Raw genomic sequence first — 20,940 nt, forward strand, 5'->3', positions numbered from 1 at the left:
TAAATCCAGCCTGTCTGTCCTGATTTATGTATATAAATTCTCTAGAACAGAAGTTCTTGAGGGCAGGGACTGTTCGGGTTTCTTCCTTAGTACTCCAGAGTTTCACCTAGTGCCTGGAACATTGCAAGTACTTAAATGGTTTTTTGGTTGATTGACTTGATAATCCAATCCTTTAAAAATAGAAGTCATGTGACTTGCCTAAGGTTAAGTAAAGCCGGCAGTTTGAGCTCGGCAGTTTGAGCTCGGTTCATTTGAGACCCGGGCTCCTTCTGAGGTCCAGGCCATACCTGCCTCTAGGTTCCCAAGGGCAATAACAGCAGAATAGACTTAGCTCTTTGTCTCCTCCCAACCAATCAAGTGATTTAGTCCATGAACTGGAACTCCTCGTTATGCTTAAAGAGTTATTGTGGCAAGTTGTATTTATTTATCGTGTTTTTAGACTCTGAAGTGCTCCAGAAGTAGAAATGATCACTGTCGTGGTCAGATGCTCATTGAGATGAATCTCTCTCTCTCTTTCACAGAATTCGAAGAACACGACGTCTTCAGCGACCCCAGAGTCACTGAGAGCTTACCCACTCAGTACCATTTTCTGGGGTCAGCATTGACCAGTTCCCCTCTAAAGAACCCCCTGGGGAAACAGAAGGATTTCTTGGACTATGGAAAATCCGAGGACATCGCTGTCCTCCAGCAGCACATCCGGGACCTGAAAGCGAGGCTGCAGAACTCGGACAAAGTCATCCAGAACCTCAAGTGCCGGGTGCGCTCTTTCTCCATCACCAGCGATTATGCATCTAGCCTGGAGAGGCCCAGAAAAATGAAGCAGAAGGTTGGCGATCTCACCTCGTCGCCGTCCCACAGCCTCACGGATGAGGACGAAGGATGGCAGTCTGACAGCATGGGGGTCTTCTGCCCGCCCGAGATGCAGGCCAGAAAGGATCTGGAGAAACTCGTCCAGAGAGTGTCCCTGTTGGAGGCCCAACTTCCAAAGTCCCTGGTGGAAGGGAAGCTGACCGAAGAACTCAAATCAGCCACCTGGCCGGGGTAAGGGGGAACTAATTTCAGGTGGGCAAAAAAAGGGAGGCAGGTTGTCTGAGTCAGGAATGGAATTACAGATGGGGACCCCGGAGGTCATCTCCTTCACCTCCTTCCCCTCATTTTATTGGGGGCCTAGAGAGGGGAAGGAACCTGCTCACATCACACAGTGCTAGTGGGACAGAGACAGGATTTGGTCTGAGTCTTCTGATTCCAAATATAATGTTCTTCCCACTGCAATACTCTGTGAGATTATACAGTGGTTTAGTATCAGGAGGGTTTTAAGGTGCCCAATAGGATTGAAGAGGGAGTTCACCACTCATTACCTTCTTGTTGCCCATGGGCTTATTTATGTTTTAACTTTTAAAAATATATTTTTTATTTATTTCATTAAATATTTCCCAATTATTTTTTAAGTTTTGAACCCTAAATTCTTACACTCCCACCTTTCCCCCCACCCATTGAGAATGCAAATAACATATTTCAATATTCACTAAGGACTTGTGTTCATTTCATTCTAGGACAATTCCATCTTTTAGTAGGATGGAAGCTCTGCAGCCTTGCAAACAGTGGGAATTAATTTTGTTTGCTAAATTAATTCTGCTCCATTTCCCCTTTTACTGGAAATCTCTTAAAATATTAAGATCCATTTGCCTGTCTTCTAGGGGAGGAGTAGAGGGAGGGAGGGGAAAATTTGGAAAAATGAATACAAGGGATAATGTTATTAAAAAAATTACTCATGCATATATACTGTCAAAATTTTTTTTTAATTATAAAATTAATAAAAAAAAAAGTATTAGGATCCATGAATCCTTGGGGCCATGGAAACATTCCTTGCCCATACAACACTATTATTATTTTTTTTTAATTTTATTTACCAGATATATGCATGGGTAATTTTACAGCATTGACAATTGCCAAGCTTTTTGTTCTAATTTTTCCTCTCCTCCCCCCCCACCTCCAGATGGCAGGATGACCAATACATGTTAAATATGTTAAAGTATAAATTAAATACAATATACGTATACATGTCCAAACAGTTGTTTTGCTGTACAAAAAGAATTGGACTTTGAAATAACATTATTGTTCTTTATATAGTTTTGTATTCACCTACTTTATAAACCCAATGTGTACCTATGGAGTGTGATAGAGTATATGTGTGTATATACATACATACATATATATATATTATATATACACATACACAAGAGAAAGGAAGCAGTTGAAATCCATTTAAAACTATTTTTATAAGACTTCTCAATTATTCTAATTATTCTAATTTTATAAGATTATTCTCTAATTCTCTTAATTATTGTCTAATAATAGAGAAGGAAACTAAATTCTAAATGATGAAAAATTTTTACATAAGGATCTTAGATTAAGAACTGGAAAGAGCCTTAAAGGCATTTAAATCTTTCCCTTCTTCTGCCCCCCCCCCCCAATTTTATATATAAGCAAATTTAGGCACAGAAGTTGAATAAATTGCCTAAAATCACACAGCAAAGGAGGATTTAAACTGAGAGCTTCCCAGCTCCACGGTCAGCAGTCTGTCTTCTATTCTATCAAGAGCCATGCTGTCACTTGACATCCTGACAAGGGAAATTTCTTTGGGAGGCAGCAGAATATAAAATGCATATTATACTGGCTGAGTAAAATATACTGGATAGCACACTGGACTTGGAGTCAGGAAATCTGGGTTTCATTTCCATCCCAAAAACTTGCTGAGTGTGACTTAAAGACAAGTCATTTTCTGTCCTAAAGCCTCAATTTCCTTATCTGTAAAACGGGGAAAGTAAAACTTGTACTATTTATCACATAGTTCTGTTATAGGGAAAGTGTTCTTGTAAACCTCCAAGTGTTACAGTTAGTATGAAAATGTAAAGGAGAGGATCTCTATGTACTCTCTTCCCCCACCTGCCACTAAAGAGTAAAAAGTGTTCAGCAACATCTGAGTCATCTTCTCTTTGAGGTTGGACATTATTAGTGGTACAGTAAAAAGGCACTACTCAGATGCCTCCAAAGGCCCAAGCTCTAAGATCAATTAATCGGATTGGGGATGTTCCTTTCATTGTTATCCCTTAGTTTCATCTCTTGACCCATTGTCTATGACAAAATTCAGATTATAAAAGGAAAGGGATCTCTATGGGAACGGGCAGACTGTCTCTCAGAGTCTCCACAAATAACATAAACCTCTATTTTCCCCTTTGTCCTTCGTTCTCCCATCTCTTGCCCATCAGGAAATATGACTCCTTGATCCAGGCTCAGGCCCGAGAGCTGTCCCATCTGCGCCAGAAGGTACGGGAAGGGAGAGGTGTGTGCCATATCCTCAGCCAGCACTTCAGGGACACTATTAAGGCTTTTGAGGACCTCCTCCGAGGCACGGACATCGACTACTACCTGGGACAGAGCTTCCGGGAGCAGCTAGCTCAGGGGAACCAGTTAGCAGAGAGACTCGCCAGCAAACTCAACACCAGTAAGTGATCCATGGACATCAGTAAGAGGCATCTAATTCATTTCCATTCTCACCCGACCCCCTTTATATGTGTGTTTCCATGATAAACCCCTTTTTTTTTGTCTTTATTCTACTATGTTCTTACACATCTGACCAGAAGAGCCAACTGGAAGTAAAGGATCAGTCAACAATAGCAAGTCAATGAGCATTTACTAAGCAATTACTCTGTACCAGATACTGTAATAAGAGCATATTATCAACTGGACTAAATTGGTCTCTAATCTGTGGATGGTCAGGGTGAAGTAGAGCAGGCTGAAGACTGGACAGTCAGGAATCAAACAGAAGTTTAATTTTAGAGTGAGGTAAATGACTTACAAGCAGAGAGCTGTGACTGACAATGGCAGGTGACAGAATCGTAAGACAAGTTTGATTCATGGCAGAGCTTCCTGACTGGGGCATAAGGGTATTTGTGCAAGCTCAGAGAAAACCTGGTGCTGGTCTAAGCTGTACAATAATTATGGATTTTGCCAGAGGGGAAGTCGTGGGGAGGAAAGCACAAAGGATTATTGTTATGCTGTAGCCAAGGTACAGCTTGCTTTCTGTTCCCTTAGCTCTGGAAAACAGGACGTTTCCTAATATCTTGACAGTATTATACAAGCAGAAAGACAATCCTTGTCCTTGAGAAGTTTACATTCTAATAGGGGAAGACAATACAAAAGAAAGGGATGGATATTCTGGTACCCAGCAAAAGTGAGATAGAAAAAGTCCTGTGAGTAGAATTGGGAGGGAAGCCTAGAGGGGAACACTGACATGATTGGTCTGGAGCCTTCTCCTTGACATGGGATGGTCTAGGGGGAAGCAGCCAATCACAGGCAGAGGGTACATCTAATGTAAGTAGTCTAGGGGAGTAGATGGATCTTTCAGAGTAAGTAATTTGCTTTTTATCTCATGTGGAAAGTCAGGAGTATAGCATGAAGAGTAGTGATGTTTCGTCTTGTAGAAATGTTCAGATTATGGTGGTGGGAGAGAGGACAGACACAAAACTATTGTGGATTTGGGGAGGGGAGTTATAATGCTATCAGAGCCTAGCTCCTCAATTCAGTTCAACAAACATCTCATAAATTGCCCACTATGTGCAGGGAGTTATATGTAGAGTGCTTGAGGAACAATGATTTTTAAAATGAAGAAATAAGAAAAGGAAAGAGAATGAAAGTGTGATGGAAGATGCTGTTCTGAGCAACCCCGCCTCCCTATCCAAGCTAGAGGGGAATCATTTCTTCGCTTCCAAGTAGCCCCTATTGTTTACTTACATGTACAGGATGAAATTTTTTCCTTGCTAATTAGATCTTTTTGGATTTTTTTTCAGAGGATCGAGGGAAGGTAGATGATGATCAATCAAGCCATGAGCTACTGGCCCTCAGGTAAATTTAAACTACTACTGAATGCTAGGATGTCAGTGGGGAACCTCTTGAAATAAACAGATTAGAGAGCCTTAAAGGAGATTGGAGAGGTGTGTTTTCTACAACAGTTAAAAATGACTACAAAATAGAGACTGCTCTTTATACATACATTTTCCTTTGTGTAGAAAGCTTGTTTTTTCTTTATTTTGACCTATCTGTTTTCATTTGCCTATTAATTTTCTAAGCTTTGTAAGCTAGAATAAATTAGACTTAAAGCTCAATTAACTAGGCCCCAGGAGATATTAAACAGTGAAGACATATAGTGTAGCCTTGGAAAAAAGTCCTTAATCTTATAACTAGAACTGGAAAAGACCCATAAAGATTATCATCTTCTTGGTTTTTTTTTGTTTGTTTGTTTGTTTTGTTTTGTTTTGTTTTGAGACAATCAGAGTTAAATGACTTGCTTAGGATTAGGTAGCTATTAACTGTCAAAAGGTCAGATTTGAACTCAGGTTGTCTTGACTTCAGAGCCATTACTGTATCCACTGTGCTACCTAGTTGCCCCAAGATTATCTTGTTCAGAGCCCTCATTTTGCAGATGAGGGCATTTGGACTCACAGAAATTAATTTACCTGCCCAAAGTCTCATGCTAGTAAATATCACTTCTAGATCTGCAATTTTTTTTTTTTAAAGACCCAAGTGAGAACTCAATATTTCTATAAATATCTTGTCTGCTAATATGCTGGTAGCTATTTAATAATAACATCCCTTCTGCAACATGTACAATCTGTCTGCCTGCCTCTATCTGTTTCATTGCTTCTGTATATCTCACTGTCTGTCTCTTTCTGTCTGTTTCTTTTTCTTTGTCTATTTATTTAAATACACACAGAGAGATTGAAAAAATTATAGCATATGGATGTAGAGAAATGCTGTTAGAGTATAAAAAATAAGGGCAACAATTCCAGGAGAAAGCCTGCAAAGATTGTATGAACTAATACAGAGGGAAGTGAGCAAAACTAGGAGAGTAATTTACATCAACATTGTAAAGACAGACAACTTGGAAAAACTTAAGAAGTAACTTTGATCCACCTTATATATACACATACAGGAAAGAGAGGAGGGGGCCAGGTAGTAAAGAACTTTAAATGCTACCTTAGAGGTAATAGGGAACCAATATGTTTATTGAGTAAGGGAGCTACATGAGCAAAACTAAGCTTTATTTTTTTAATAAAAAATGTTTTTGGATGAACCAAAATTTATTCTCTTCCTACGTCATAGAGAGAAGGAGGTATATGAACAATTGAAAAATGCTTGTAATAAATATGCATAGTCAAAGAAAATTCTCACATTAGCCATGCCCCAATATAGTTCATTCTACGCTCTTGAGTCAAAGGCACAATTACAGTTCAGTAACTTTTAGGGAATAGTTCTGAATTTCTTTCCAGAATGGCTGGATCAATTCCAGCTTCATCAATCCACATCAATATGCCTATTTTCCCACAGCCTTTCCAATACTTGTCACTGTCCCTTTTTATCAACTTAACTGATTTGATGAGTGTGTAGCAGAACCTCTGATTTGCTTTAATTTTCTCTATTAATGATTTTAAGCATTTCTTTTTGCATATGGCAGCCCTACACTTTAGAGAAATATATTTGGCAGTCATGTGTGGGATGGATTAGAAAGGGGAAAAATGAGCAGGAAGAACAATTAGAAGGTGATTATATTCCTCAGGCACAGATCTGAACACTCTCTTTGAGAGATGGATAACTCAAAAACTGCCTTGCCTTAAAAGGAGATTTTGATTTAAAAATGGTCCATCTTTACTTGTCTGGGCAGAGAAAAATCAAAGTTTTGGGTCTGCTAGTTCACACACACACACACACACACACACACACACACACACACACATATATTGCCTCCCTGCTCATGCTACCTGGTGGGTGTTCCGAGTCACCGAGCTCCATCCCATCCCATCCAACCTAAGATGTGTAATGAATTTTTTGCCTCTCCCGAAGGCGTCCTCTCTTCTGCCTCTGGGCAGATATTTCCAGCAGGGCTACCTGTGGCAAATAATGGTGCTTTCATCTTCTGTCCTTCTCTTGCCATCAGGCTCAGCAAGGAACTACAAGAAAAGGATAAAGTGATTGAGGCTCTGCAGTCCAAACTCGATGCTAGATCCTTGACTCCCTCCAGCAGCCATGCCCTCTCCGACTCCCATCGCTCTCCAAGCAGCACCTCCTTCCTGTCTGATGAGATGGAAGCCAGTTCGGACATGGATGTGGCCAGCGAGTATACCCAATATGAAGAACACTGTACAGACAGAGCTTCAGCCAAGCTCCCAGGTAATCCTCCGAGCTCCGGACGCTTCACACTCACAGCCTTAGGGAGGGATTTCTAGTTCACCTAGAGCTGCTTAAAGCATAGTGCTATTGAGTTTGAGGTTCACATCCCACTGAACCATGGGCTGATAAAGTTCACCTCAAAGTCCTACTACCTTCTTTTGCTATGGATCATCTCCGTGCTTGTAAGAGATTGATGATGAGAGATAGTGTGCAACACAACAGAATATTTTACCATGCTTATTTAACAGATCATGACTTCATTCTCATGTCAAAGAAATGTTTATCAAAATTTTTAAAATTTTCAGAATAATGCATCAATTCCTCCCTAATAGATTTCCATTTCACCTGTGCCAAAAATTCTGCTCCCTAGGTGTCTTTTACTGCTTTTTAGAACATCCACCACTGACAGCTCTAGGCTTTGAAATAATCATTTAATATGAGGGGGCTTTTCCACTGAAGCATCTCCCTCCCAAATATAGATTTTATTTCCAAGGAAAGACAGATAAGGAATAAAATGGTCTATAGGATTGGTTTGCCATGGGTGACGTTCTGGTCTTGGTATTTCCTCGGAAAAGTCAGAATTACACTGCTCTGTATAACACAACCTTCTCTTTGGCTTGTGGGTTTTATAGACTCCATCCATCATTCAAGTAACAATGCAACTCCTTCATCTAACCTATCCTGTGCTGCTGCATCCCAAGGGGCAAAGAAGGACTCCAGCATCCTCACAACCATGCCATCTTCTCAGAAACCCCCCAAGGAGGCCAGCCAGGCGCATACAGGTATGGGACAGCAGCTTCCTGAAGGGGCGAGCAAAGCATTAAAAATCCATCCACCCCTGTCCCAGAGCTTCCCCCAGCTCTGCCTGTTCAAGGCCTTCCTCTGCCTAGCTTCAATAAACATCTGGATGGTTAAGGGGTAATTTTTTTATGGAAAACTTCGAGATGGCCACAGCCTTATGGCTTTATTGGAATATTGTATTAATTTGACAGAAAAAAAATGACATCCATTGGTTTAGATTTGAAAGGCTTATTGTTATACAGAGACTTCTCTGTACTGCTAGTTTTGTAACTGATTCTGACTTGTATTTACCTATTTCTTTCTTGGGTTATGGCAATAACAATGTGCCTTATTGTTAAATCTATATTTTCATTTCCATTTTTATTGGGGACCCAGAGGCACAGAGCATTGATTAAGAGGCCACTATAACTTGAATTTGAATCATTGGTCTGATATTTTCATTTTAAAGTCTGATCAACGGGAGATCTCCATATATCTCCAGGGCGGTGGTGGTGCTTAAAGGAAACTGTGTTTACTTCTCAGACTTTGTCATTTCTAGCTTTATAGCTTCTCTCATCCTGGGAAGCAGCTGTAGTGTCTCAAAAGGAAAATGTCCTTGGCATCAGATCTGAGTTCAAGTCCTGTCTGTGACACTGATTAAGGGGACTTTGGTCAGATTATCTAGCCTTTGGGGAATCCTAATTCCACATGAAAATGAAGATGATCAACTTGGGCAGAAAGTGTTTTGGAAATGTTCCAGTGCTATGTAAATTGGAGCTATATTTCTTATTCTTTTCTCCACAATGGGATTTGACTCCTGCAGTTATCCAAGAATTTAGTCAAAACTTACTGCCTGAATACCCTAATCTTCTCAGGAATTGTTTGGCTTTCATTTGAAGGAGAAGGAAGTCCCATGTGTGTTCCCTTAAGCAAGAGGTCTTTAATGGCTGTTATCTGTAGATCATTAGAAAGAAGTCCAGCACTGGGACTGTTTGATACCCTTAAGCAAGAAAGTTGCTGGATATCCAGGTGACTTCTCTAGGGTCAGATCCTTTAAATCAAATATTTATTGAACCCTTCATATGTTCAAGGCATTTTTTTGGTGCTATGGGACATACAAAAATAAACCAGAGGGAAAATTAGATTGCCAAAGATTATAATTTTAACCTTTGACTGTCCCCATAGTCAGAATAACATCGGCATTTTGGATGATATGAAAGAGACAAATCTCAGGGCTAGTGGTTTATCAGTAGCAACTTAGGGAAACAGGACATTTCAGATCATAGCATTTAAGGATGGAAAATGCCTTAGTTCAAATAGCGTCATTTTACAGCTGGGAAAACTGGGAACCAGATCCCCACAACTTGCTTGGGATGACATAGGGAGTAAGTAGCAGCTCTGGGATGAATCTACACCCCTTCCTCTGACTCCAAGTCCACTCCTTTTTTTCACTCACTGCTTCTGCAGCTTGGAATGTAACAAACACCCTCTTATGACCAGACTCTGTAGTGTTGCCTCAGGGATGATAGGGAAATGTCACCTTATTACCTTGATTTCATGGTAACCCAGACTATTTCTAAAGGCAGTTCTGTGGGGGATAGAGAGAGGGAAGCTAGGGAGGTGATGGGCTTCCCAGGAGGTAAGAAGTCAATTTTTGCCTTTTCAGTAAACACCAAGTCTTATTCTACAGCTGTCTGGAATATCTCTGTCTCTATGTCTCTCTTTCCTGTGTGTGTGTCTGTGTCTCTGTCTCTCTGTTTTGCTGTCTCTGTCTTTCTGTGTATCTCTCTCTCTCAATATCTCTCTGTCTCTGTCTTTCTCTTTCTCTTTGTGTGTGTGTGTCTGTTTCTTTGTCTTTCTTTTTCTCTTTCTCTGTCTCTCTGTGTGTCTGTTTTTCTTTTTTTCTATTTCTCTCTATGTCTGTCTGTCTCTGTCTCTCTCCCTCTCACTCCCTCTCCCCTCTTGGTTTGCCTCTGTCTTTATTTCTTCTCACACTCTCCTTTTAATGATTTTTCCCCCCTTTCTCCCCATCTTTCCTTTTTTTTTTTTTTTGTTTTGTTTCTAGGCTTTTATTTTAACTCCATACCCAAACCCATTGGCGTTTGCCAACCTCCATTTTCCTCAATCCCCTCCATCTCTCTGCCTTTTGGCCCCCCTCCCCCTGCTGCTCCTCCCCTCCTTGGCTGCTGTGGGACATCGGTGCTCTCCTTGGCAGAGGCTCAACAGGAGTTACAGATGCTACAGAAGCAGTTGGGAGAAAGTGAGAAACTCCCAGTGGATTTGTTTGCTCTCGTGGCATGTGGCTCTGCATGGCTTTCAGTGAACCGTGTGGCTTAAAATTTTTTAAATTAAAAAAAGAGAAATAGTATAACCTTTAAAGCAATAGCAGATTGGGGGCAACCCTGCTTGCTTGGTATATATGGACATTCATCCAACAGCAATTGGCTGAAGGGAGAGAGAGTATGTGTGTGTGTAACATTTATTCATGAGGCATTAGACATGGTCCATTTACCATAGTGTATATGAATTAGCAGCTTTTACTCTGACATGGTTTGTGCTGTGATGTCTTAAGATGAGAGAGGTCCTGGAGAAGACGGGGGAAAGGGGCTATTCTCTGTCCCTTGACCACCCCCTTCAAGTCTTCCCTAATTGCAAAATCCTCACTAGCAATGCAGTCTCATTCTAAGACTACTTTGAAAACTAGCAGAGCAATAATCTAAGAAGTTAAAGGCCAAACTATTCCTCTTCCCCCATTGTAGAAGCTGATGTCTGGTTAGCTCTGGTCTGCCAGGGACCAAGTGAGTGACAGATCTCCAGAGACCAGAAGAACAGGATGTGAGATTTATGCTTCTCACAATGTTCTTTTACTTCACGGTATCCCACATACATCCTCCCCAGATATCTCGTTACTTATCTTTCAGGAGGTCTTTGGGACTGTGTTTGCTCTACTGCTTCTCTTTGAAAGGTCATTTTCATGGGATAAGCTAGAGCCAAAATATTAAAAAATAAAATAAAATAATAAAAATCCTTTTTAACCCATGGATTGCTCAACCTGGCAGAATCATGAATCTTTAACTCTGGGAATATTTTCTCTAGAAGGAAATTAAATATACTTGAAATTAAATAGACTGAATCCCAGGGCAAATTTACCCAGGCTCCAAATGATTGATCCTGATAGGGTGAGTGTGCAGACTCAGCTCCACTTGATCTCAGTCCCCTTACTCTCAAGATGAGGCTACACAGCTAACTCTCTACAATAGCCAGTTTGGGGCTGTTGGTAGACAGTTCAGTGGAACATGATTAAGGATGGAAAATGCCTTTAAATAGCCCAACTAATCAACACGGCCGCGTAGTTTGAAACCTGAGCAAAGACCTATTCCCAGAGGACACAAAGATCAAGAAGTCTCTTTCCAGAAAAATAATGGAAAAGTATGCATCTGCCTAGCCTGGCTTCAAGTACAATTCTGCCCAGAGTGGGAAGGCAGAATGAAACAGTTTCCAGAGGTCCCTTCAGATACTGTGTAATCTCTTCCTAATGGACTAGAGAAAAATTTCAAATATCAGCTTAGAAGCAAGGGCTGCTAGGAAATCAGTTCTTCCTATACCCAAATGGTACAGACTTCCCCAATTTTTGCAGAATCATGGAATCTTAGAGCTGGAAAGGTTGGAAGTCATTCAGTCCTTTCATCTCCCCTTCTTTCCAATTCCTTTTTGTTTCTGGTCAGCTTGACCTGATCCAAAGGGAAAGATGGAAAAAAGAAAAGAAAGGGGGGGACCTCCATGGCACAGTCCTGTGAGGAAGGAAATCTGCAACGGACACCAGCATTTTTACTTTGAACTAAATGGATAGAATGTCTGGCATCTTCTCTCTGAGCCACCCATTTTCTATCGTCTTTGGGCTAGACCAGGGGTTCTCAAACTACGGCCCACGGGCCACATGTGGCCCGCTAAGGACGTTTATGCCGCCTGCCAGGTTATGGCGAACAGGCTGAGGGGTGGAGACAGAGTGTGAGCTTTTGTTGTTACTATAGTCCGGTCCTCCCACAGTCTGAGGGACAGTGAACTGGTCCCCTAACTAAAAAGTCCTCAGTTTGAGGACCACTGGAGAGCATTAGTACCTGAGCCTTGGAGGCAGACACATGAACTCCATTTTGCCTGTGGCTGCATCGTCCATCAGAATGAGTGTTGCTCAATGTGGTTCTTTCTCTGCTGCAGAATTCATATGCTTAACATCCGCTGTGGTCTGCATGGCCGCTGCTTCAGTTACTGAAAAGTTGCTATATGGTGTGCACAAGAGGCTTATCTGTGTGGGTGTCTGGGTCCTTCCAGCACATGTATGTTTGTGCGCTGAGCTTTCTGGCTATGGGGAATGTGGGCTACTTGGACATTGCAAGTTCTCTTATTAACATTCAGACATCTCCATGATTGTGGTTGAAAATTATGTTCATTGCTGTTGGTTTGTATCTTGCCTTATCCCCTCTTACCCCTGCTCCCAGAGACCCTAAAGAACATGAATTGGATGATCTTCAAATCAGGGAAAGGAGGGACTGCATAAGTGGGACAGATTGGTTATTGAGGACCAAAAGGAAAACACATTGATCCCTCAGACTGGGTTAAAGGCAAAAACAAAGGCTTCTTTTCAAATTTCTAGGCAGTCACAAAGGCTTTGTTCCCACTTATACTCCTAGCACACAGTAAGTGCTTAATATCTGTTGGCTTTTTTGTTGCCTTGATGACTGACTGGAAGGAAGCAGAATCGGCCAAATTTTCCCTGAAGTCCAGCCTCCCCAGCTGGGCTTTTCTGCCAAAGAACACAAGCATAATCAAAGATGCCTGAGAGGACAGTGTAAGAGCTCACTTGCTCAGAAGGAAGCTTAGAGGTCATCTAGTCTAAGGGCTCCTCAGGGCTCATTCTTTGCCCAGGAGCTGGGTATAATAGTGGCCAATTATAATGGTCCTTTATGTTCCTCGTGAAAAATATTTAACTCGGGCTCACAGCTCCCCCTGGCTTCTGGAGGGAAAGGAGTCCATATTTACAGAGATCATTGTTCAGGTTTAATTTTATGTCCTTTTGTCTTTCCCCACTGTCCAAAGTGGGACTTTGAAAGATGTGTCAGACACTGCCCTTTATTTTCATGTTACATCAATGAATTCTGAAGAAGCAGGACTCTTGTACCAAGAACAGATAGTGAGAGGTCTCTCCCCACCTTCTCACCTCTTACTTTGCAAAGTTTTGTCCCTAAGGTGAACGTTACACCTGCCAGCTGTACCCTGACCAATTTCTTGGGGTGGGATGGAAAGAGGGAGGAAGGAAGTGAACCACCTACCTGGCTGGGATTTTGTGTGAAAAATGTCTCCTGATACAGAAGTCACATAATCCCATATATATCCCACTTTAGTCCCCTTTTATTTCCTCTAGTAACATCCAAACATCTTCCCATCCCAATCCTTTCCCTTTTCTTTGTCTTGTGTGTTTCTTACAAATATATTTTTTCTGTCCAGGTATCACTCCTACCACGCCCTCCGTGCCAGCTCCATTGCCTGGCAACCTTGCTGAAGTTGGTTCTCCTCTCCACTGCCTGCATTCCCCACACCGTACTTCCCAGTCCCATCCCCTTGGGGTCTCTGCGGAACTCTACAGGTCGCCAGACTCGGGACTCCTCAATACCAATGGCCTTTGGGAAACAGTGAAACCTCAGAAAGGAAGCACTTTGGGGGAGCTGCCCTCAAACTCTGCAGTGTGTCAACCTCAACCTAAACTCACAGGTAAATGTCATGAGTTTGAAAGTTCAGAATTGGGATAATGGGAGGCTTAATAAAAGGGACCAATAGCTCTGTACCTGGAAGGCACTTTTCAGGTCATTGGATGGGGATTTAGAATGACCACTCTTACTTCAGTGTTGGAAACACCAAGATGAAAAGGGGAAGGGACTGAGCTCCTTACCACCTCCTGGTGCTACTGTTTTCTTGGCCATTCCTCCCTTCTCCCTGGTTTCTCTGAGAAAGGATTTCAGTGTTATCTTTTCTTCTTAAGGCATTGGCATTTGAAGCCTTCTCTTATTGAATGAGAGGTTTTCTTCCCTATTAGAGGCCAGGGTCAGCAGATATGAGAATCATGTTAATTGGTTTGGTTTTTACAAGTGGAACTCAGGCTTTCCTTAGTGCCTGAAATCTCACCATGTAGGGATTGCACACAGAAAGCAAACCTGATATATTCAATTGGTGCAAATTTATTTACAAATAAATAGGTCCAATCATATCACCCAATTGCAACAAAAAATGGATAGAGCCGTGGGCTTAGAATTAAATTCATGAGTTCAAATCCTATCTGTATGACCCTGGGCAAAACATTTAACCTCCTTTTGCCTCAGTTCCTCATCTGCAAAATGATCTGGGGAAGGAAGGCAAACCATTGCAGTAACTCAGCCAAGAAAACTGAAATGGGGATCACAAAGAATCAGATTCAACTGAAATGACTTATTCTCCATAGAATCTTAGGATAACATAATTAAACTTCTACTCAGAGTTTAAAATTATCCTCATAAAATGACAGAAAGTAGTCACCTAATCTCTGCTCAAAGGCTTCCAGTGAGGGGAAAACTCACCACTTCCAAAATCAGCTGATTCTACTTTAGTTCAACTGTTAAGAAGTACATATTGAGCCCAAATCTGCCTCCTTTAGCTCCTAGTTAATTCTGCCATCCAGAGTCAAGCATATTAAATCCAATCTGTCATCTATGTGATAGTACTTTCCATGTTTGAAGAAAGTAACCATCCCCTTGTCGTCCTCCCCATCCCCATTTTTCCCAAACATTCTCAGCCCCAAGGTGATTCTCTTGAGGCATAATCTGAAGTCCTCTAACCATTTGGTTACCTTCCTGTGGACTTCAGATTTGGTCTGATCAGCGTGACTCATAATCAAACCACCACTTTCCTTATTCTTAACCAAGTGTCTAAACTTTTGTTGCCTCCTATTGGCCATGAAACCCTCTAGGTCTTGTCACTCACATATTTTCTGGCTATAATAGTTCCCTCTCCTTTATGTGTAGTATTAGATTTTTTGTAAGACATATACAAGGACTTTATAGATGTCTTTACTAAGTTTACTAAAGATATTTTTACTAAGTATTACTAAGCTAATACTAAGTTTATTACATTTAATGGAATATGGATTTCAATTCTGTTAGCTAGAGTTGTCAACCCTTCCCATCATCCCATGGTCAGAAGCCAGCTCTACCAATTACTATATTTTATTGTGAGCATTTCATCTTTCCCACGCCACTAACATTTACATCTTGGAAATCAGTAAATGTCACAATTCATATGGAAAATTTGTACCCATCTGCAAATTTGGTAATTATGCTGACTATGCTTTCCTTCAAATTACTGGAAAAATTCAGCTCATTCCGTGAATATTTACTGTAAAAATGTTAGGATGTGTGTTCCCATTGTTGCTTTCAAACAGGAAACCTTGCCTAGAGATCAGGAAATGGATCCAGGATTTTGACAGCCCCCAACCCCCGCCCTTTTTTTTTTTTTTTTTTTTTTATTGTTTTCTACTTTCTTGCCCATGCCTAATTGCCTCTTTCTTCCAAAGATCTAAATCCCTAGAGATAATTCAACTTGGTTGAGGCTCTGGAAGAGTGGGAGCCTGGAAGATAAAACTGGAAGGAGGAGGGTTGTGGGGTAATGGAAATTGCCTGAGCCTCAGGACTTAGCATAATTCCTGGCATACAGTCAGTACTTAGTAAATGCACCTTGACTGACTGACTTTCAGCCTGCTCTTCATTTTCCTGCTGAATTCCCTTCTCATTGTCTATTTCTGTACCCTGGCGGAACAATTGCAGGGGCTGATCTGGTGGAGGAACATCTCAGTGAGATCAGGAGCCTACGCCAACGCCTGGAGGAATCCATCTGCATTAATGACCGCCTTCGAGAACAGCTGGAACACAGGCTCTCCTCTACCACAAGGGCCAATGGTGAGAAAAATCCAACTGGCTCAATTCCATTCAAATATTGGGCCTTTCTTATATGCACAGGGTACAGGACTTGTCTTGGTAAGACTTATTCCTGATGAAGATGATAATCATTAACATCCATATGGTGTTTTATAATCCTCAAAGCATTCCCATAGAATCAATCACAAAGCTGAAAGGGAAACCTTCTTTTTCAGACCCCTTTATTTGATAGGTGAAGAAACTTGGCATTCAAAAAAGTTAAATGGATTTTATAAGGTCATATTCCAATAAGCAAGAGACCCAAGGCTAAAATTCCAGTCTTTTGACTTATAAGTGAGTATAATGCTCATGTCCACCATCTTCACAACAACCTCATGAAACAGGAAGGATGGATATTATTCCCATTTTACACATAAAAGGACTAAGGTTTAGAGAAAATCAGCACCAGAGGTCAGGCCTTTGGACTCCAGGATGAATTTTTTTGTTTGTTTGTTTGTTTTTTGTTTTGTTTTGTATTATTATTATTAATTTCATTCTCTCTACTGAGGTTCTTTTCTGTAGGTTCTAAGATGACCTTCCTCTCCCCTCCATTCCCTGTCCATCATCTATCTGATGACATACTACTATCTATCACGTACTACTTCCCTACCATAATCTATCTTTGTATTACATCCCTCTATCCCAATCATCTCAATCCAGGAGTGAGCCAGTCCAGCTTGTACAAACTTGAGAAAGCTGATTGTTAAATTCACAGTGTGAGCTTTTATACCATAGAAATTAGCAAATGCTACATATCAGAGTTTGATTTATTGTTTTGTTCATTGTCTTAAGAAAGTGATGGGAAAATGTGAATAATGCAGATTTAACTTAAAAGTGACGTGTGGCTGAAATACTCTTCCTCCTCTCCCTCCCCCCCCCACAAAGCCAGTTGTTAAACATATATCAGCACATACTGCTGCCTCTATCTCATTTTCTTTTTTTTTTCTTCTTTTTCTTTTTTTTTTTTTTTATTAATTTTATAATTATAATTTTTTTTTGACAGTACATATGCATGAGTAAATTTTTTTTACATTATCCCTTGTATTCATTTTTCCAAATTTTCCCCTCCCTCCCTGTACTCCCTCCCCTTGATGACAGGCAATCCCATACATTTTACATGTGTTACAGTATAACCTAGATACAATATATGTGTGTAAATACCATTTTCTTGTTGCACGGTAAGAATTGGATTCCGAAGGTATAAGTAACCTGGGTAGATAGACAGTAGTGCTAACAATTTATATTCACTTCCCAGTGTTCCTTCTCTGGGTGTAGTTATTTCTGTCTGTCATTGATCAACTGGAAGTGAGTTGGAGCTTCTTTATGTTGAAGATTTCCACTTCCATCAGAATACATCCTCATACAGTATTGTTGTTGAAGTGTATAGTGATCTTCTGGTTCTGCTCATTTCACTCAGCATCAGTTGATGTAAGTCTCTCCAAGCCTCTCTGTATTCCTCCTGCTGGTCATTTCTTACAGAACAATAATATTCCATAACCTTCATATACCATAATTTACCCAACCATTCTCCAATTGGTGGACATGGGCTTATATCCCAAAGAAATACTAAAGAAGGGAAAGGGACCTGTATGTGCCAAAATGTTTGTGGCAGCCCTTTTTGTAGTGGCCAGAAACTCTATCTCATTTAGGGTTCACCAAACAGTGTCTAGAGGAGTAATGACTGAGTCCACCCTTTCTAAGTCGAGGATAGAACAGAAAAACTTCCCCTCTTGGCTATTCTGATTCTGCTATTTAAGTTGACTGGGAGACCTAAAGAATTTTTTTTTTTCTTTTCCAGGACTTAATTTCCTCAACTGTAAAAAGAGCATGTTAGATTAATGATCTTTATGGTCCCTTTTATCACTAAACCCTATCATCCTGTGATCCATCTTGTCCCAACCTAGGTCATGGTATGCTGAGGAGTCCCCAACAATTGCAGAATCACAGAACCTCAGTAATGAGGGATTTCAGATGTCCTCTAGTCCAATCCTCCCTTTTCCCTGCAGATAGGGAGCATGCCTTACAAAAAGCTATCTAATATTCCCACTTGTAGTTCCCCAATGATGGGACCCAACTATCTCCCACGGCAGCCAATTCAGCTCTCTGTTTATAATATGAAGGAAAATATTTATCTAATTCAAACCTTCAACATTAAAGGTCATTGGTCAACAAGAATTTATTAAGTGCTTACTGGGTGCAAAGCACTATGGTATACAAAGAGGGAGAGTATCTAAGTGCTTTTGCACATAATATTTATTTATTTGTTGCAGAGGCAGTTGGATCTAAGTGACTTACACAGGGTCACACAGTCAGGAAGTGTCTGAGGCCAGATTTGAACTTAGATTCTCCTGAGTTCAGCTCTGGTATTCTCTCTGTCTACTGCACCGCCTAGCTGCCCCTTTTCCACATATATTTAGAGTTGAAAAAGCATTGGAGGCCAATTAGTCCAAAATCTTCATTTCACATAAGGAAAATTGTTCTCCAGCTGAATGAGAACACTTAACTAGAGCAAAGGTCATGCAAGTTATAAATGACAGAAGCAGGATTTGAGTCTTCTGGGACATAGCAGAGTACAGGCAAGATAAGATCATGATGTCACTCCATCCATTATTTTTTTCTTTATGTGCATTATTAGATCCACCTTTTTTAAATGGTCATATGTTCTCACCAAGGAGCTAAAAATCATATTTGCTTTTTTAGCTGTCATGTCATGCTATTGATTCATACTAAGCTTGAAGCTCTGCAAAATCCCTTGCTCTTTTCTATATTAATTTGTCTGTTCACAGCTCCTCCACCCTATTTGATTTTTTTAAAATCCCAAAGTAAAACTTTGCATTCATCTAAATTAAATTTTATTTGATTCAATTTTGAATTACCATTCTCTTCTTTCAAAATCAGCATCTACTTTCGAGGGTTGTAAAGATCAAATAAGAGAATTTTTTAAAATAACTTAATGCAGTGCCCAACACACAGTGGGTACCCAATAAATTCTTGTTCTCTTTTCTTCCCTTGAATACTGATTTTGTCATTCATCACATTATCTATCTCTCTGATCTTTGAACCCTCTGCAAATTAGATAAATATGCTATTTATTACTTCAATGGCAATCCAGATCATATATAAAAATAACGAATGACCCCAGAGCTAAGGACAGATCCTTATAGTACTTTCCTTCTAGATTGATAAATATCTCCAGTCCCTCAGTTCTTTTGGAATCTACCTATCTGTACTTTTGCCTGTCTCATCCTTCTTCATCCCATTTGCAAGGATGGTATGAGAGTCTTTGTCCAATGCCTTCCTAAAAATCTAGATATATTTTGTTTATAGAATTCCCTAGCTCTACAGACAAAAACTTTGTCAAAATAAAGAGGGTTGGGGACTTTGCTCTGGTGGGGATCGGGAATGAGCATGTTAATTAAGTTGATTCAGATTCTGCATATTTCTACTTCATCTAAGCTTCCAATGCTTCATTTCTGGAACAGGCTCCTCCTCTAGCATTTACATGCCAGGTTTGGAGTCCATACCCCAGCTGTGCAATGAGAACAGACTCCTCCGGGAGGAAAACCAAAGCCTGCAGGCTCAGCTGAACCATCTGTCCAAAGGTAAGAGGGATGAGATCCCAGACTTTGGCATCCTCCATCCATGGGGGAAATTCTGAAGCTGCTTCCATTGCTCCATGCAGCTCAGAATTTTAAAATTAAATTAAAAAAAATAATTTTTAGTTCCAAATTTCCTTCTTTTCTTTATCCCTCCCCTTGAGAAAGCTAAGAAATACAATGTCTATTTTAAATAGGAAGTTATTGTGTCTCTTAATAATTATAATAACCCTATGATTACAGATGAAATTGAGGCTGAAAGCAGTTAAGTGAGATGGGATTCAAATTCAGGTCTTCCTGACTTTTTTTTTTTTTCTTTTTCTGAGGCTGGGGTTAAGTGACTTGCCCAGGGTCACACAGCCAGGAAGTGTTAAGTGTCGGGAGTCTATTATATTCCTAGCACTGAAGCACAGTTAGGTGTTTCATTAGTGTGAGTACTAGGCCAAGTTCAAATTTGCCTTAGGTACATCCTGGCCATGTGATCCTGGGCACTTAGCTGTATTTGCTACTAGCCTTTTCAGTGTGTTTTCTCAGACATCTTATATAGAAAAATTTCCATAGAGAAACAAATATATCTTCCCAGTGCCAGGATGCTAAGCTGAATGCTCAGGTGCTTTAAGTCACTACTTAATAAGACTATTAAATAAGTGTCTATTTGTCCTCTGGCGGAATCCAATGCTGTCCCTCTGTCCAATGATCACTGCAGACATGTGGCTCCCTTCGTCCAACTTCCACTTAATTTCAGTTTTCCAAGTCTGTTGTGGTGGGAATTTCCAAGGGATTTGGGCCCCTTGGTGCCTGAGAAACTCAAATCCTTCTTCCCTGGTCCATCAGAGCATGCTAAGGAGGTGGAACGTCTGAGGGAGGCTCTGCTGGTTTCCCGTACCCGACTTCAAGAGCTAGAAGCCGAGTTGGAGAGGCAGAAGGTGGAGAGGCGGCAGATGGCCGAGGACCTGAAGCAGAGGCAGCAGGAGATCCTGCAATTCCGGGAGGAGCGGCTCTCCTTCCAGGAGAAGAACAACAGGTGAGCTATTGGGGCAGCAGGGCTTTCTACTTCCTCTCTTTTGTAAGACTGGCGAGCCAGGTCTTGGGGACCCCTTAGGAGAGAGAGCTTCTTAGTCTGCCTCTGTTCCTGATGCCACATGGCACCAACCCTAAGTCAGAAGTATACTGAAGGCTCAGGATCACTTTTCAGCATGACCATTACTAGTGTGATCTCATTTGATCCTCATAACAACTCTGGGAGGTTCTGTTGTTATGCCCATTTTATAGATAAGGAAACTTATGGGAGCAGATTATGTGGCTTGCTCAGGGTTATGCAGTTATGAAATAGGTGAAGC

The 20,940-nt window shown here is 40.8% G+C and overlaps 1 protein-coding gene across 4 annotated transcripts in view; it reads left to right on the forward strand.

The window, feature by feature from the left end:
* Positions 1 to 20,940, forward strand: part of PDE4DIP (phosphodiesterase 4D interacting protein) — a 233,670-nt gene that overhangs the window by 194,823 nt on the left and 17,907 nt on the right. For 3 of the 4 annotated variants that reach the window (XM_074263257.1, XM_074263255.1, XM_074263254.1), the window contains 10 exons: positions 522 to 1,041; positions 3,270 to 3,505; positions 4,851 to 4,905; positions 6,995 to 7,227; positions 7,860 to 8,009; positions 10,073 to 10,267; positions 13,510 to 13,773; positions 15,855 to 15,986; positions 19,487 to 19,606; positions 20,435 to 20,624. In XM_074263257.1, coding sequence (XP_074119358.1) covers positions 522 to 1,041; positions 3,270 to 3,505; positions 4,851 to 4,905; positions 6,995 to 7,227; positions 7,860 to 8,009; positions 10,073 to 10,267; positions 13,510 to 13,773; positions 15,855 to 15,986; positions 19,487 to 19,606; positions 20,435 to 20,624 — 2,095 coding nt within the window. The remainder of the gene's footprint in view (positions 1 to 521; positions 1,042 to 3,269; positions 3,506 to 4,850; positions 4,906 to 6,994; positions 7,228 to 7,859; positions 8,010 to 10,072; positions 10,268 to 13,509; positions 13,774 to 15,854; positions 15,987 to 19,486; positions 19,607 to 20,434; positions 20,625 to 20,940) is intronic. The other variant, XM_074263256.1, reaches the window with a different exon arrangement.

The sequence above is a fragment of the Sminthopsis crassicaudata genome, chromosome 4 (genome assembly GCF_048593235.1).
Source record: "Sminthopsis crassicaudata isolate SCR6 chromosome 4, ASM4859323v1, whole genome shotgun sequence".
Taxonomy (NCBI): domain Eukaryota; kingdom Metazoa; phylum Chordata; class Mammalia; order Dasyuromorphia; family Dasyuridae; genus Sminthopsis; species Sminthopsis crassicaudata.